The sequence below is a fragment of the Athene noctua genome, chromosome 4, assembly GCF_965140245.1.
Source record: "Athene noctua chromosome 4, bAthNoc1.hap1.1, whole genome shotgun sequence".
Taxonomy (NCBI): domain Eukaryota; kingdom Metazoa; phylum Chordata; class Aves; order Strigiformes; family Strigidae; genus Athene; species Athene noctua.
The window spans coordinates 25,818,391-25,835,331 of NC_134040.1; the positions used below are offsets into that span (position 1 = coordinate 25,818,391).

The 16,941-nt window shown below is 38.7% G+C and overlaps 1 protein-coding gene across 6 annotated transcripts in view; it reads left to right on the top strand.

The window, feature by feature from the left end:
* Positions 1 to 15,007, top strand: part of TBC1D1 (TBC1 domain family member 1) — a 118,688-nt gene extending 103,681 nt beyond the window's left edge. For all 6 annotated transcript variants that reach the window (XM_074904641.1, XM_074904644.1, XM_074904643.1 and 3 more), the window contains 5 exons: positions 3,757 to 4,001; positions 4,450 to 4,609; positions 8,837 to 9,006; positions 11,733 to 11,903; positions 13,993 to 15,007. In XM_074904641.1, the coding sequence (XP_074760742.1) occupies positions 3,757 to 4,001; positions 4,450 to 4,609; positions 8,837 to 9,006; positions 11,733 to 11,903; positions 13,993 to 14,193 (947 nt within the window). In that variant the 3' untranslated portion in view covers positions 14,194 to 15,007. The remainder of the gene's footprint in view (positions 1 to 3,756; positions 4,002 to 4,449; positions 4,610 to 8,836; positions 9,007 to 11,732; positions 11,904 to 13,992) is intronic.
* Positions 15,008 to 16,941: the final 1,934 nt, after the last annotated feature.

The window sequence follows — 16,941 nt, forward strand, 5'->3', positions numbered from 1 at the left end:
CAACACCTTTAGCAGAGGGAAGAGGGGTGGGACGACTCCTGGACAGTAGGGAGCACAGTCAGTGTGAGTTTGGTTGCCTCACACAACAGACTGGGGCTTGGTGGCTCAGCAAGCTGTTCATAGTTTCTACCTGGTTCTGCACATGAATAATTTCTCAATTTAGCCATGTGCTTTGCTGGTAGAAACAAATGCATGTGTTGGCAAATGGTAACTTCATGGTTGTTTTCATGCAAAGTGTTGTTTTTGTCAGGGAGCTATTAGCTGGCCCAATAGCTGAGGGAAGGATTGGGCCCTATTGTTTCCATAAGATGAAACTACAAAGCTGAAGGCTTCCTAGTTTCCTAGTGTTTCACACAAATACAATAGTGGTGCACACTAACAGACAGCATAACTGGATAGACAACTAGAAAGAATTTGCATGTTCTGACTTGTGTTGCTTCAGGCTATCAGAACTGTTTTCTCTTAAATCTTTAAGAATCCTTCTGAAAGCATGCACTTCTTTCTTGAGAGAAAAACCTATGTTCTTGAAACGTGTAGTTATAATATTTTAAAAAGCTTTCCCAAGTTAAGCTAAAGAGGTCTTGCTAACACAGTATGAACCAAAGCCATAACAGTATTGTTCATGCTTGGTTGAATCAATGGATCTTCAGCTGTAAATAGTGCTTCCTGAGAATAAGGACAGTAGTGTGCATCTGTCACTGGGGATTTTAGGACCTAAACACCAAAGTCATGTTCAGTAAATGATTTCTTCTTTCAGTAAGGTAGGGTAAACTGGCTTCCAGATGCTATCAGTGTAGGTAACCACTGTACTCATCACTGTTTGCAGAACACAGTAGAAAATTGTATTTCGTTTTGTTACATTTCAAAAATAAAGTAGTAGGTACTTATTGAGTAAAAGCTAAAGTTCTTAGTTAAATCATCCCCAGGACACTCATAAATAAGTGTGAGTTTAGCAGTTCTATTTCTCCTCCATTTACTGTTTTTTAGAACTTGTTTTCGTTTTTTATTCTTGCTCAGCTTGTAACTTTTCTTCATGACTTACATGAGAGGAGTGTTACTGCATGAGTGAGGCAGTACAGGTCTGCCTTTACACCCGTAATTTGTTTTTTGGAATAATTTGTCATTCAGGCAGAGGATTTCTTTGGAAAGGAACACAAAACTCCTTCTCAGTTGCAAGCTAGAAATACTTTTGTAACTCTGTGACAGCCTGACCAGGGGAGACCTGCTCAGGAACTGAATGCCAGTGTCCCATGTGGCAGGCTAGAGCAACTACTATATGACAGAAGGACTCTGCCCTGGGTTTTGTCTTTTTGCTTATCTGGCAGCACAGCAGCATTCCAAGAGCTAAAGGGTGGGGTGGTATTTAACAAGTGGGCAACTGAAAAACAAGATCCACTTAATACTAGAACAGAAGTAGTATTCAAATTTCTTTTCTGTTGCGGTATTTCACAGGGGAGATCTGATAGGGGGAGGATTTTTTTCCTACAAATCGAAATACTTCCTTTTGGAAAAGTGTTTGAGAAGGATCTGTCTCTGTTCACAGAATCACAGGGCGGTTGAAGTTGGAAGGGAGCTCTTGAGATCATCTGGTCCAGCCCCCTTTCTAAAAGCAGAGTCATCAAAGCAGGTTGCCCAGAAACATGTTTGCTCAGGTTTTGAATATGTCCATAGATAGAGACTTCACGACCTCTCTGGGCAGCCTGTGCCAGTGTCTGGCCAGTCTTATAATAAAGAGGATTTTTTTTTCTTATGTTAGGTGAAATTTTCTGTATTTCAATTTGTGCCCATTGCCTCTTATCCTGTCAGTGAGCACTACTGAGAAGAGCCTGTCTCCTCCTTCTTCATTCCCTCCCACTGGGTATTTCTGCATATAGATAAAATCCCCCTGAGCCTTTTCTTCTCCAGGCTGAACACTCCCAAGTCTCTGAGCCTTTCTTCACGGGAGAGATGTTCCCGTCCCTTCACCATCTTAGTGTTCTTTTGCTGGACTCTCTCCAGTATGTCCATATCTCGTTTATACTGGGGAGCCCAGAACTGAACACAGCACTCCAGGTGTGGCCTCACCAGTGCTGAGTAGAGGGGAAGGATCAGCACTCTTGGCCTGCTGCAACACTTTATCTAATGCAGCCCAGGATACCATTAGCCACCTTTGCCACAAGGGTACATTTCTGGCTCATGTTCAACTTGGTGACCAGCAGGACCCTCAGGTCCTTTTCTGCAAACCTGCTTTCCAACTCAGTGGCCCCCAGCATATACTGGTGCCCAGGGTTGTTCCTCCCCAGGTGCAGGATTTTTGCCCTTCCCTTTGTTGAACTTCATGAAGTCCTGTTGGCCCATTTCTTCAACCTGTCGAGGTCCCTCTGAATGTAACCCTCTGGTGTATCTGCCACTCCTCCCAGTTTTGTATCATCTGCAAACTTGCTGAGGGTGTTCTCTGCTTAAGGGCAGCAGACAAGGGTTGGTTAGAAGCTGACTGAGCTACCCCTACTACCGCCTCAACCTTACCTGCTAGCAGCAGTACCCTCGGGTTCCCAGGAGTCCCCTGGTGATCCCAGACAAAGTGTCCAGATGCTCAAAGAAGCAAAGCCCAGAAACCGCTGCACGAAGTGCTGTGTCTATTGGTTGCCTCTGTTAGCTGCACTCTCATATAATATGTATATAGCATATATCATAGCACATAAACATCTACACAATTCTTGATATTGTAAGGGCTGCAGTAAAAAAAGACAAACTGAGTTTTTACTCACTGCATAAATATTGTGGGTCAAACTGATTGTGTAAGCTACCTAGTTGGATTGGTTTGGTTTAAGGACATGGGGGTCCCAGCTCTGTATGAAAGTTTACAGATAAGGAGGTCTGGGGTGGAAGTCGTCATCTTGTTCTAGAACTGAAAGACTGCAAATGGCTCAGCTGTGCTCCTATAGCTCTACAATTAGTACCATTTACCTTAGGCTGGGATTTAAAGAGATGTGGGGAATAGATCCAAAGCCCATTGCTATGAAGAGAAGGTTTTGCTCTGACAACTGACTCCCACTCTCCAAGTACTTGTCACTTGTGCAGGTGCTCATGGGGTGCCTCCTGGAGCTACATGGCTGAGCGACAGGGCAGAACAACTAACCCCATGTAAAGGGGGATTTTTCTGCCAGGTTAGTGAACTGGATTAGCTCATGGAAGAGCCTGAGCTTTATGCTGCAGGAAAGGAGGAAGGAGCCATAAGACCATGAGGGTCCAAGGAAAGGAGGGAGGTGACAAAAGGTAAATTTACTGGGAAAAAAAGACAAGAAGAGAAAGGGAAGGGGCCCCAACCCAGAGAGCTCAGATTTCTAAGTCTGTGCCTGGATCCTAATGGCAGTCTAAAAGCTAACACTTTTTAATCAAGAAAAGAGAACTGGGTGACTTGTTGAGCCACTGAATCGAGTCCCCCACTATTACAGGCAACCAGCCCTTATAGGCCTTTTAACAAACTGATCAAGGGCCAGTGTTAAGAACCAGTTACTCACCTGTTAACAAACAGCCTGTCCCCATCCCCCTGACAATTTCTAAACTAATTTTTCAACTACTGTAACAAAACAGTAGTAGAGTATGAGTCAATCGTTTAGTATTAACTTTCTTATGATCTTTCTGTGTGTTGACTTGGAATCTATTTTTCCAAAGAATCTGCCTTTTTGGAAGGCTGTTTAATTTGATTACATGGCAAGTTTTGGGGTGTTTTGTTTATTTTCTAATTTAAGTTGCTAACTTCAACTGTTTTGACAGGGCGCACATTTCCAACACATCCGTACTTCTCGGCACAGCTGGGAGCTGGGCAGCTGTCACTCTACAATATTTTGAAGGCCTATTCACTTCTGGACCAGGAAGTAGGATATTGCCAGGGACTTAGTTTTGTAGCAGGAGTTTTACTACTTCATATGAGTGAAGAAGATGCTTTTAAAATGCTAAAGTTTCTCATGTTTGACATGGGCCTGAGAAAACAATATCGTCCTGACATGACAATTCTACAGGTATGGTTTCAATTTTTCTAATGAAAGGATGATAATTTTAAATCATAATAATTCAATGTAGATAACTATCGAAATCTGGACTTGAACTTAAATTCAGTTCTCTGAAATGGGGTAGAATAATCTGGGAAAAGACTACATCATCTTAAATGCACTAGTTTCAGATAAAAAGACTCCTGGGGAAATTATGAAAACCATATATAGGAAGAATTCTGTTTGTGTTGAATGAGGTTCAAGTGATCCTGCACATGAGCCTGTCCTAGGCTCACAGGTGACCCATCCTGGGTATTTTAGGTGGCTTCTGAGTAGTTCTTTTCTTCACACAAATCTGTCTAAACTTCAACTGACAAATATCTTTCACTGTTTCTAAGAAGAGTGTGAAGCATCGACTTCGCTACTGTGAGTGTTAAAACATGTTTATCTTTAGTCTCTTTGCTCTTATTCCGTGCAGATCCAGATGTATCAACTGTCTCGACTTCTTCATGACTACCATCGAGATCTCTATAACCACCTAGAGGAACATGAGATTGGCCCCAGCCTCTATGCTGCTCCCTGGTTTCTCACCATGTTTGCCTCCCAGTTTCCTCTCGGATTTGTAGCTAGAGTGTTTGGTAATTCTTCATAAAACTTCTGTCTGTTCTTTCTGAAGTCTTATATTTGGAATCCTGTTATTAGGAACAGCATTATTATCTAGCCTGTTTCACACACTCAGGAGAAATATTTTACTTACTACTGATGAACAGAAGAACAACAGAGGTCATCTTCTGTAGCATGTAGTATTTACAGTAAAATGAAAAGAAAGAGGAGGAAAGCATGTGACAGTCCCAAACTGTCCTGTCTTTTCATCCTCATTGTTGCCTTCTCCCACCCTGTAACCACTAAGATGTAAAATTTGATGCCATGAAGGCATGGTGCTATGACAATGGCACTTAAACACTGACAATTAGTTTTCAAGCTGACAAGAAATATGTAACAAAGGCATCATATGAGAAATATATCCATTTACTCCATTGTCATTGTCTCCAACAGTGTCAATGAAAAATTATGTTGAGGGTTATGTTTTTAAAACGCACACATAAGTGGCCCTTGCAGTTTAATCATGGTTTTACAGAAACACAGGGCTTTTGAACTAGTGTTTCTTACTCTTACAATTTTACCCTAACTGATAATCTCACTTTCCAAAAATGTTTGGAAGCATATGGGGTTTAGGCTCTAAAGTCACTTCTGTTACCTATTGTTAGAATCTCCAGAAGTAAAGTTCTCTTTCTTTAATTAAATTCCAATTAAGAATTTACCTTGATGCTATCTTACGGATGTGTATTTCATAAATTAATTATTTGGTATTTGTGAATATGCTTTATTTCCTTTTCAGTTATTTGTTTTTCAATTTCTTCATGTGATACTGGATCATCCACAATGAACAAGGTGGACTGGAGCTTTCCCACTGATTCCTCTCATCTAATGAGAAGCTATTTTCACTTTCCTTACTTAGCCTCACTTAAGAGATACAATGAAGCAATTATTTATTAGGGTATTAATATTGATGCTTTCTTAATTTAAGAAATTGTAGTCTCATCTGCCACAATAACAAATAATGAATATAGATTCTGAAAAGAACCAAAAAGAATCCTGTCCTGTTTCTGTTTAAGGACACACCAAAAGTAGCACTAGAAGAAATCACAGTGAAAAGGATGGTGTACAGCTAAGTAGAACTACATGTCCTGTGACTAGCACCTTAACTCCAGGGAAAACAGCATATTTTTTTTCTGGAACAGTTCAAAGTAGACTAATGTACATCAGCAAGTATCTAGCTGACAGTAACAATCTGTAGGAATTAAATGAAGTGCTGTATGTGAGTGTCATATACTGAGTTCATAATCAGTTCATCTTTCAATTATTCTTAATTATTCATGGTATTGTACAGGATAAGAAAAGTCTTTGAATTGGGCAATTGACTGCAGTGAGGGTATAAAAGTGCCTTGTGTATAAAGCATGCAGTATGTTTGGATTTCTGCTTTAATACACAGATTAGTATTTTATCTGTCATTTGAGGATTGTAGGGCTTTAGAAAGCAAAGATTTTTACATTAGCATAGAAGGCATAGATTCATGATCTTCACATGACTGATTTTTAAGTCAAGAACAGAAAGGCATGCATGACTGAAACTGTCACCTCTTAAAAATCTCTGATGTTTTTTAGAGAGAAAGTCCACCATGACCAACACTTTCAGTTTTTAATGTTTCCAAGTATTTTAGTAATTTCCTTAAAATGGTGTTTACTGGAACTGTGTAGGTTGAGAACGTTGGACATTCTTTTACATTAGAAAGTAAAATCTTATCTTCACCCTGCTAAAGACTCTGTAACACAACTATAAACCCAAAAAAGGCTAGAGCTATCACTTTGCTAGTAGCTGCCATTAGCAGCGTGGCAAGTTATGATCCAATCAGTTCTGATCCTTGTGTTCACACACTTTTGCAGAACATATGTACATTTCCATTGCTCACTTATTAGAACTATCGGGATGAAAGAATGTTACCTTTTAATGTTGAAGTAACTCATCTATAGATTACTAAGACTGTAAGATTGCACTGCTGTTTTCTAACATGGCATTTCTGAAGCCCCACTGCTATTTAATAATACAGTTGTTACAGACCACTTCATTTAGATCTCCATAGAGTGTATTTTTTGCAAGTATCTTACAAACGGTATGTAAAAGAAGTGGGCTAGAATGAGGTTAACCCAAAGGCTGTTTTATAAGTCAAATAACAAAACTCCTTTTAACTTCTTAATTATCTGTCCAAACTTTCAACACTTCTACTGAGCAGGATCTAATGAAAGTACAGTGTTAACAAAGATGTCTACTTTAATACCCCTATTTATTTATTAATGGAGGAAACTTGGTAGAATAGTGTTTGTTTCAAGACTGTAGATAAAAGTCGGGGTTTTTAAATACTGTAGGCTGCCAGTCATGCTGACATTAATCTGGGTACCTTCACTGTACTGTCGTTGGCTGGCAGCCACTTAACAGGAAGTGTGGGGAGTGGATAACAAACAGGTCTTTGTTAAGTACTTGCTCCTTTAAATGAGAGAGGGATTTCAGCCATACATTACCAGCTCAGCTCCTACAGACATTCATTAACAATTTATAGGTCACCTTGAATTAATCTACGTATATTTATGGGGCAGGTGCTGAATCATAAATAAACGTTTTTTTCACTTTGGGTCTCCTAGCTGTTCTTCAGCATTCTCTGTCCTAATATAGAGCTTCTCCTATAAAGTATTTTCCCATAGTTCTCAGTTTCAATAGAGAATTGAGGCAGATACCTGCTCTGTTACCACCTTTCAATCATTCCTGCCTTTGGACTTCACATTGAATCAGAGTTGAAAAACTTTATACTGCTTTTAGGACAAATGGCAGCAAAGTGTAAGATTTATGATTAGTTATTACTTGTGCTTTTCTTTCTCAGAGAGAGAGAGAGAAGTGAGATGAGCTATGGCTTCAACATTACAGGCAAAATAGCACAAGGGGGAATTTCATTCTGATACAAATTTAGAAAGAGAGGTTGCTTTAACTGAGAAAGGTAGTTAGCCAGTGTTTTCATATTTTTCTTCTCCGCTGTATCAGTGATACCTGTGGTTTTGCTAGTAGTTGTTTCCCTTACTGTGTGGGTTTCTTTTTCCTCTCTCTTTATTCTTCTTTCTTTTTTTTTTTTATCATTAAGACATACTATCTATTTGGTGTCGTTGTGCTTCTTTGTATTTGAAGCTGTGAATAAATTCACAATCACGAAGAAGGGAAAGGACAAGAGAGAAGCCCTTTACAAAAAAAATATATTCAGGAAGTATGGAATAAAACCACAGTATCTTATCTCCCCTTTACACCTCCATCAGTAATATTTCATGTGTTAGATGCTTTTGGCTGTAGCAAGTCCCTCAATAAAACCAGGGGCAGATTCCAAGTTACAGTAGCAGAAAAGTCAAATTCAGGGCAATGCTGCTTATACTGTGGACAGATGGGTTTGTGAAGATGGGTTTCTTGTCAGATGCTTTCATTGCAGTCTTCTGTTTCTTTCCTCTATAAAGACATAGGCAATTTGTAAAGGAAAAGAAATGAAAGGAAGTTGCACTGAACAGTCACTATATACTGTGGTTTCAGTGTGCTTGAATGTATGCCAGGTGCTGTCATTGCAGGGCCACCTGCAATATTAACACTTAAGACGTATTACTAAGATTTCAGTGTACTTATGTTAATATTCCAATAACTACATTAATAAGTTGTTGAGACATACTAAAAATAAGGACATGCACATGAAACTTGAGGCTGCTGAAAAGTGCACATTTAGCCTCATGTACTCGGTGTTGTATTAACTGAGATTTTGTAGCTTTCTCTACTAAATGAGATGAAAACAACTTCCAATCTTTGTGTCTTCAGGAGTAGTTTTTGTCAGGATTTTAAATGGGATTAGAATTCTATTCAAATTCAGATTTCCATGAACATCTCAAAAGGAAAAAGTCCACGAACTGTTACATGTACAAAAAGTGACAACATTGATAAACTTGACTATGCGGTTTATTGTGTACTTAGCTTAAATTTTAATTGGATTTTGTGGATGAAAACTCACTAAGATTAATAATTGAGTGTTTCACAGTAATAATCTTGATCCAACAAAGCTTCTAAAGCCATAGTCACAGTAACAAAAGCATATGTCTGGCACAGTATATCTAGCCTCCAGATTGCTCCTGTGAGAAGTAGTTGTCCTTGGACATTTTGCTGTTTTAATATTCTTGTCAAAAGATGTTCTTGCTTGATGTACTTTGTTTTTCTTTTATTTTCACAGATATGCTCTTTCTTCAAGGATCAGAGGCTATATTTAAAGTGGCTTTAAGCCTTTTGGGAAGCCACAAGCCCTTGATTCTGCAGCATGAGAACCTAGAAACTATTGTTGATTTTATTAAAAGCACTCTCCCCAACTTGGGTTTGGTACAGATGGAAAAGACCATTAGTCAGGTATGAAATAATATGAGCATATGAGTAGTATGCAAAAGAATGCTCTTTTTAACAAGTTCCTGACAGAAAAACCACAACAGCGTATTGTGTTACTTTAAACTGAGAATTCTGTTATTATAGTTCTGAAGATGTCAAAAACTTTTGGAAGCATGTGACTTGTATAGTACCTCTGTATTCATACATGTTGGTTATGGTCATTTTATGAAGCCTTTAATGAAATGTGTTTACTTTTTCTTTTTTTGAAGTGGACAACACTTTGTTACTGGCAGCAATATTACAGATCATATGCAGTGCATTCCACAAAAAAGCATTCCAAGTTTTCCTGTCTCCAAGGAATCTTGCTCTTGAAGTCTCTTTTCAGAAGGAAAAATTGACTTGCAAGAGCCTCGCAAGTGTTGACCTTACTTAATGAAATTAGAAGCCTCCTTAGTTGACTTTGTCTATACTGGCTTTTATGGTGCTGGTTCAGTATGTTACAACAGTGCCTTTGTATTTCTGCCAGGAGTACATGGGGCAGTGCAGTGTCTTGCAGTGAGCAGTGCCTCTAGATAGCAAAAACTGGGAATCCTTGATACACTTTTTTTAAATGACACAAGAAAATTATGTGATACTGCTAAACTAGCAGAAGGCTGCAGATGGTAACTGTGGAATTGGAAAAAGTGGGAGATTATTTCAATTAAGGCTTGCCTGTTCAGAAACCCTGTTACACTTGACATCTAATTTGCAGCAGGCAAAGACAAGACAGGTTTTAGCCTGTTTTCCGAAGGCTTATTGTGGTCCAAAACATGGGGCTGTACTGTGCAGAATTGCAAAAGCCTGCCACTCACCAAGAGCTGCAGGAGATCTGCAAAGCCTGTGGATTGGTAAAGAAAGCAGGCAGCAGCACAGCACACTGCAGAGTGCTTGCGAGGGGTTCCCTTCTGATCCCTGGCAGCAAAGCTTCCAGGGGACATATGCTTGAATTAGGATCATAAAAATTGCTTCTAGTGCTTACTACCAGAGGAAGGAGGGGAGAACTCGAAAGCCTGTGCAAGGAGAAGGAAAGCAAGAGATTTCTAGGGGCCAAAGGGGATTGTATGTTATCTGTCAGGCTGAAAGCCTGGAGTACGCAGTTCTGCAGAGACTTGCAGTGCTTAGGTGACCTGCAGAAAACTGTTGGCTTTGAGCAGAAGGAGCAGGAGATACTCTTTTTAGGTAGCTCTGATTGCTCTAAATTTTAAGTGGGCAGGTAAAGGTGAGTTGAAGGGAGAGCAGTTACCCCACTGTGATCAGGGCTGTGTTTGAAGAGAGCAGCTTTTTGACCAGACCTGCAGTCCATACACAGCTCCTGGGCTAATACCCATCCTCCTGACACCTTCTGCAGCGTGGCCTTTGGTTTACGTGCCCCAACGTGCTTTCAGTTAGCTAGCTTTTAAGTCAAGCTTTTTATTGGCCTCATGTCTCCCCCCTTTCAGATTTGATACTCTGGGCATGACGGCAGGGATATCCCTCCCTTCTCAAGAGCATAGAGGCTAGAAGTGTCAGAGGTCATGGGAGGAACTAGCATTCTGCCCCGCTGAATTGCACCATTTGTTTTATTGAAAATTCAACAGTATCTGTTCTCCAGAGATGTTCAGATCTACAGAAAATCAAAGTTCCATATGTGTAACCAAGCTCAACTTAAAATTGTATTTCAGCCTTCTGTACTTAGATGCTCAGTATGTGTATTTCTGCTGCTGTACAACTATGAGAGAATTTTTTATAGCATATATAACAGGTGTCAGAAACATTTCATAAACTGATGTTTTCTTTATAACAAACAGTTGAAGTTTTGTAAACAAAGTGGATAAAATAGGAAATAATTTTTGTTGTTTCAGCAGGTATTTAAGAAATGATGTTGATATTTGACTCTTTTCCAAAAGGAATAAAGTACAGGAGATCTAAAAATAAAAATAATCCTTGAACTTCTATTCTTGGGGTATTTTCCAGATGCATTTTTAAATCAACTTTTGTTCCTACTGTGTTCTGTGATTGACATACTTGTCTTTTTAATTTACCACATTCTTCACTGCTTTCAGAGGAGATAACTAACTCAGGGACATTCAAGTCATATTTCCTGAATAATTTGAAGGCAGATATTTGACAAAAACCTAGAAAAAGGAAAAGACAACAACAGTTCTTTCCTTTGGGTCACTCTGCACCTCAATTTATTTATCTGCTTTTAAAATAAAACGTTTTCTTAACATTCATGTATAAGACTGAGCACTCATTTCAGTGATTAATAGTTAACAATAATAAAAATCTGCTTTGACATTACATGTTTCCATTAAGTGTATCAGTGTAAGGATAGATTATTTAAATTTGTTTCAGTCTCCAGGAGCACCATAGAATCCTAAATAAATTTAGCAATGTTTACTGGTTTTCATTTAAAGCTTTCATTCTACTTAGCCTTACACCTGTACATGTGGTGCAGGGGCTTGGACTTCTTGAAAGTTTTAGTGTAAGTGATTTTGCTCAAATCAGGTACCAAATCAGTAGCAAAGTTTTTAAGTAGATCCAGTGCCAATGTATTGCACTCTACTGCCTCAGTCTTGCCACTTCCGGAGTAGGAAATGTGAATGCCAAAAATTAAGTCCTTTTTTTGTATGCGATGATTTGATATCCAAGTCTAGATCCATAGATTTTAAAGCACTGACTGAGCTATGGTTTTGATCTGCACAGCACTCTAATATTTTTATATGCAACAGGTGTTTGAAATGGATATTGGCAAGCAGTTGCAAGCTTATGAAGTTGAATACCACGTGCTTCAGGATGAGCTTATAGATTCATCTTTAAATGACAATCAGAGACTGGATAAATTAGAAAAGGCAAACAGCAGCTTGCGCAAACAAAACTTTGATCTCCTGGAAGAACTGCAGGTACAATTTCTATTTCATATTGAATTAGCATTCTAATTTATCCACCTTTACAGAAGGGATTGTCCTACACCAAGGCACAGGAGAGACTGGTGTTTGCTCTAGTGACTTTGAAGTGTAGCTACTTGCAATTTTATTTAGTTTAGCCTTTAGATGCAGAAGAAATTCTGAGAGGGGGTGGATAGAGCATATGCTTGCAATTAGTGAAAAGTTAATTCATCCCACTATCTCTTCTCTTTTAATTAAAATCATAGCTGTAGAAAATGACTAAAAATACAGACAGTGCTTTCTCAACTTCATTTTTACATTTTCTGACAATGCTTTATTACAGCAGGGATACTAGCCTACCACAAATGGGAAAACTCCTACCAGTGTCATAATTGAGAGATACCTCAGATATGGGATACATTGTCTATGAAGACATACTCTTTTATACAAGGGGTTTTTTTAACTGTTATCCAGATTGTTTAGACAATATGTGAAATAATAATTTCTAATATATGCTTGGAGCCTGTTGAGTCTGCAGCTTTTTCAGAGTAGTACTAATGGTCTCTGTAGGTATTCTCTGCTTAACTGTTCAAGGAGTCAGCTTTCTGGCTGCTTTATAACAGGACACTCGTAATAAAACTTTTGACCATACGTTTAGTTTGATGGAGAAAGGGACTTCAAAGATAAGAAGTAGACGTTTCAAGCCTCTTGATTACTATTAAAGACATAGACTTTGTAAGATAATAGGTGAGAGGAGTTCAGGTTTCTTAGCCATTGGTCCTGTATCATGACTAAAGCTAGCCAACTCTGCACACTTATATTGCCTTTCATAACAGAAATTTACTTAAGCTGTAAATTCTGATCCTGTGAGATCTGAACCTGTTTCAGGTTCTAAGATGAGTCTTAGAGAAGTCAGAAGAAGAGATACTCCTCTGCAAGATGTTTTCATAAAGCTCCAGGCACATGGGCAAGGAAATTGTTGATTGTAGCATGGAGGAGAGGGATTTCTGGGATGTGATTCAAGATGTGATGTCCTATAGATACCCGCATCAGGGGATCTTCCACCCTCTCCTGCACCTAAAGTCTCTGCAACCCTTAATGGTTTTTTACAAAGATCACCGCCACCTGAGTGCTGGCAAGTCAGCACCTAATATCATAGTGGGGAACTTAACTGCCTGTAGTGTTGGAGCAATCCCTTTGTCTTGGAGGTGGGCTTCATCAGTCTTCATTTCCCATAGTGAAAGGTGACCCATTGCTGATGGGAGGAAAATGCATCACCAAACAATGTGGGTCATAGTTCATTAGTATTTTGCCCCCAAAGGCTGAACTTTTCAACCTACCATAACTACATGAAAGGCAGTGAGCTCATCAGAAAGGCAAATACTTCCTTGGAGTCAGGACCATACAGTGTTGTCTCCAAATGTTATCCAGTGCTGAAACTTCCAAACAGATCTCTGCTTTTGTCAAAGTACCTCAGCTACAGCTCTCACACGATGAGTTTGAACGATCTAATACTTTGTTTCGCTATGAAGTAGAATGTTCATATGTGCAGTCTTTTGAAGGAGAATTTTTGGAATTTTTCAAGATGTGTTGCCCGTTTGTGTATTGCACTAAATCCCCTCCTCCCCCTTTGCCTCCAAATCTGGCATTTGTCAGACTCAAATGTTGAGGTGAAATGAGGATGCAGCTGGGTTGTCTTTGCTTTGCAAAGCACATGGAATTCAACAAATATGGCTGGCCAAAATGTCTCCCAACTGACCCATACAGAGGCTTAACTTAACCTGCAGTTATTTGGTATATAATCTGCAGATTTAGTAACTTTCTCATTTCATTACTTTGCATTATATTCTGAGTGTAATTGTGAACTAATCAAAGCAATCAAGTTGAGAGGGGGAAGTTTCTTGTTATAAGCAAAGCACAGTTGTAGTCTAAAGTACACAGAATAACATTCATACCTGCATTTACCTTTGTAATTTTTCATCATTTGGAAAGTATTTTATAAGTATTAATGTATCTCAAAAAATAGTTTAAAGTTGATTTCAGTTATTAATGGATTTCTTTTTTTTTTTTTCTTTCTCCCGCTCCTCTTTTCTTGCTTTGAAAGGTGGCTAATGGAAAGATCCAAAACCTTGAAGCCACAGTAGAGCTTTTATTGACCAATGAAGGCAAATTGAAACAGTCCATTGTCACTCTTGAACAGGAGCGAGCAGCTTTGCTGAAAGCAGTGGAAGAGATGCAGAAAAAGATTGGTGATATAGATGGGAAGCCTCTGCTTACTAGACAAGAACACATGGATGCTGACTGACATTCACCATTGTAACAGAGCAGAGAAGCTGAACAAGAAACAAAGGGAAGAACTGGGTCTTTTTGTCATGATCCATGGGCATTTGACATTGTCACCTTCATTGTACATGCCTTACTGTAGGAAAGCAAGATATGGGCATGGTGGCTTCCCATACCAGAGAAGCTGGTTTCTTGGGGAAAAGGCTCTTTCTTCTTACAATGTAGAAATACTATGAACAGTAAGATGCCACATAATAATAAACAGGAGAAACTTAATAGTGCGTGCAGTCATACACAATAGACTGTAAAGATGTCATGGATTCTTCCATAAGTGCTTCTAAACCTAAGTGCTTTGTGTTCGTCACATATTTTGTTTGTGTGTAGAATCACCACCATGTTAAATAGCACATCCTTTAGCAGGTCCTTTGAAGAAATATGGCAGAATAAAACCTTTGAATGGATGACTGCCCCATTGCAGCTATGTGGTGGTAATATCTACAGAGAGTTTTGTGATTAGACTCGAGATATTTTTGATGGTATAATTCCCCTACAGCTTGACTGGGTTCTGTTAATTATGTTGTTTACGCTTCAGAAAACAGCTTCCTGATGCTTTAAAGTGTCAATCCATTGGAATCCATAGAGATGGACTTCATCATATGTAACTATGCATAATTGGGGGGGTGACCATCTTTTTTTATAAGTATGTTGTTTTAGTACATTTTTTGTTTAACTACCATTAATTTAGTGTATTGTTACTTGGCATTATCTGATAAACATATACTGTATATAGTAACTGCATTATGCTTAACTAAATACACTGACATTGGTTTGGTGAAGCCTGTGACTCTTGCAACATCATCCAAGGATTTCTATTCAGACTCTTCAAGTTTCATCTTATTTATTTCTGATCTGCTGTGTGATGTAGGACATCCTTTTGCTGGGAAACTAATGTCCACTGTAATTTTTTTGTCCCTTTATTTGGTACTCTGTGCCCACCCATCCCCTGGGAAATTACATTCTTCAAGACTTTTTCTGAAGTAGTGGAGGCCTTTTAGGATCTTCATGTTGTGCCAGATATGCTTAAACTGTTTTATAAAGGGTATGGCAGTTTGAATTAGGACACCAATCTTTTTACAATGCATCTTTCAAGTAAGATGACACATGTAAAAAAAAAAATCTCACTTTCCTTAATACAGTTAAAGTAGTTTTCAGTCCAGTTAAAGCACCACTACTACAAGTGCGATAATATCCATGGATATCCATTTTTTTAGGTTTGCTTCAGAATTAGGAATAGTGCCATAGTTTTGTTCAGACCCCAAGCACAGTTAATAGGCATCAGTGTTTTGTTATGGTGGAGATTCACCTAGGACATGTGATTCTCTCTTTTTTTTTTTTTTTTTTTTCCCTTAAGTTGATGTGCTTTTTAAAATTTCTAAGCACACAGTTTTTTCTCTGACTGGCAATGTAGAAATGGTTTTGTTTTGCTTTTTCCTTTTCTCATGAAAATACCCCTGACACATTGCTGTTGTACTTTAATAGGAGAGCTGTAACATTCATCTACTGTGCTGAACAAATACCTCTATGTAGGTCAAAAAGAAAAAGAATTTATTCTTCAATGTCTAGAAGCTTTTTTCGACTGTTGTGTCTTAAATATGCCTGGTTCTTGCAAATCCACTGTATTCATTTAGTATTGAAATTCCAGATAAATCGATTATTATTAACCCATTTACCTCTTAGGCTTTTTTTCAATTTGGAAATCCATCTTGAAGCTCATGCTTCATGTTTAAAATTTTGTCATAATGGACCTCATACTGTTAGAGCACTCAGTAATGTTGCATTTTTACAGCATAGTGCCGTAATTAATACACTGACTTTTTAACAAGAGCAATAAAAATAATAATAATCTATGCCTACATCAATGGTTGTACATTTTTTGACATTTAAAACGAAAACCAGTTGGTGGGGTGACAGTTCAGAACCATGTAAATTGAGACTTTCCCTGAAAGTGGCAGTACCATCTACAGTGGTTATTAATTAAAACTCAGTCCTGAGACTCTTCTAAATGTGCTGAGTATCCAGTTGTGGTCTTGGGACCTGCATCTGCGTGTGGTGACTGAGGTGGAGTACATTCCACATGACTCCAGGGATGCATTCCTTTTCGTGATGTTTTGCTTCTCTGCCAGTCTAAGTGGAAGACTACTTCTAGTCTAGAGCCTTTTACTGAGAATTTGTGTAATTCCAGAAGTGCATTTAAATGAGACCTAAAGTCACTGTTCTCAGAATGCACAAATGTAGTAAACATAACAAGCAATTTTTTGCTTTTGTGGCTATGTAGATGTAACTGGTTCATTGTACCAGGGAGTTGAATTTTCTGTGGGTACAAATGAATTTTCTATTTGTACATAGGCAAATTAATATAATTTTGTTAAATATGTAAATGTCTGGCAAAGTGAGGGATCATGCCATGCACCGGTCTAGGCTCTGAACATGACTGAAATTGTTGATTCAAGTCTTTCTACTGCTTACACTGAAGCAGACATATGGTATGTTGCTTCAGTATGTCTCTTCCCATCCTGTGCTGATTTTTGTCACTAGGCCGCTCCATTTCAAGGGGCCAAAGTGGAAGACTGGAAGAAGGTAATATCACTTACCCAGTTCCCAACTTTGGAAAAGCTTGGGACTTTTCCCTTCAGAAGTATGCGAGAGAAGTAATAGAGCCCAGAGCTAGTCCCAGATACTTGCATCCTTCTCCAACTACACTCTATAACTG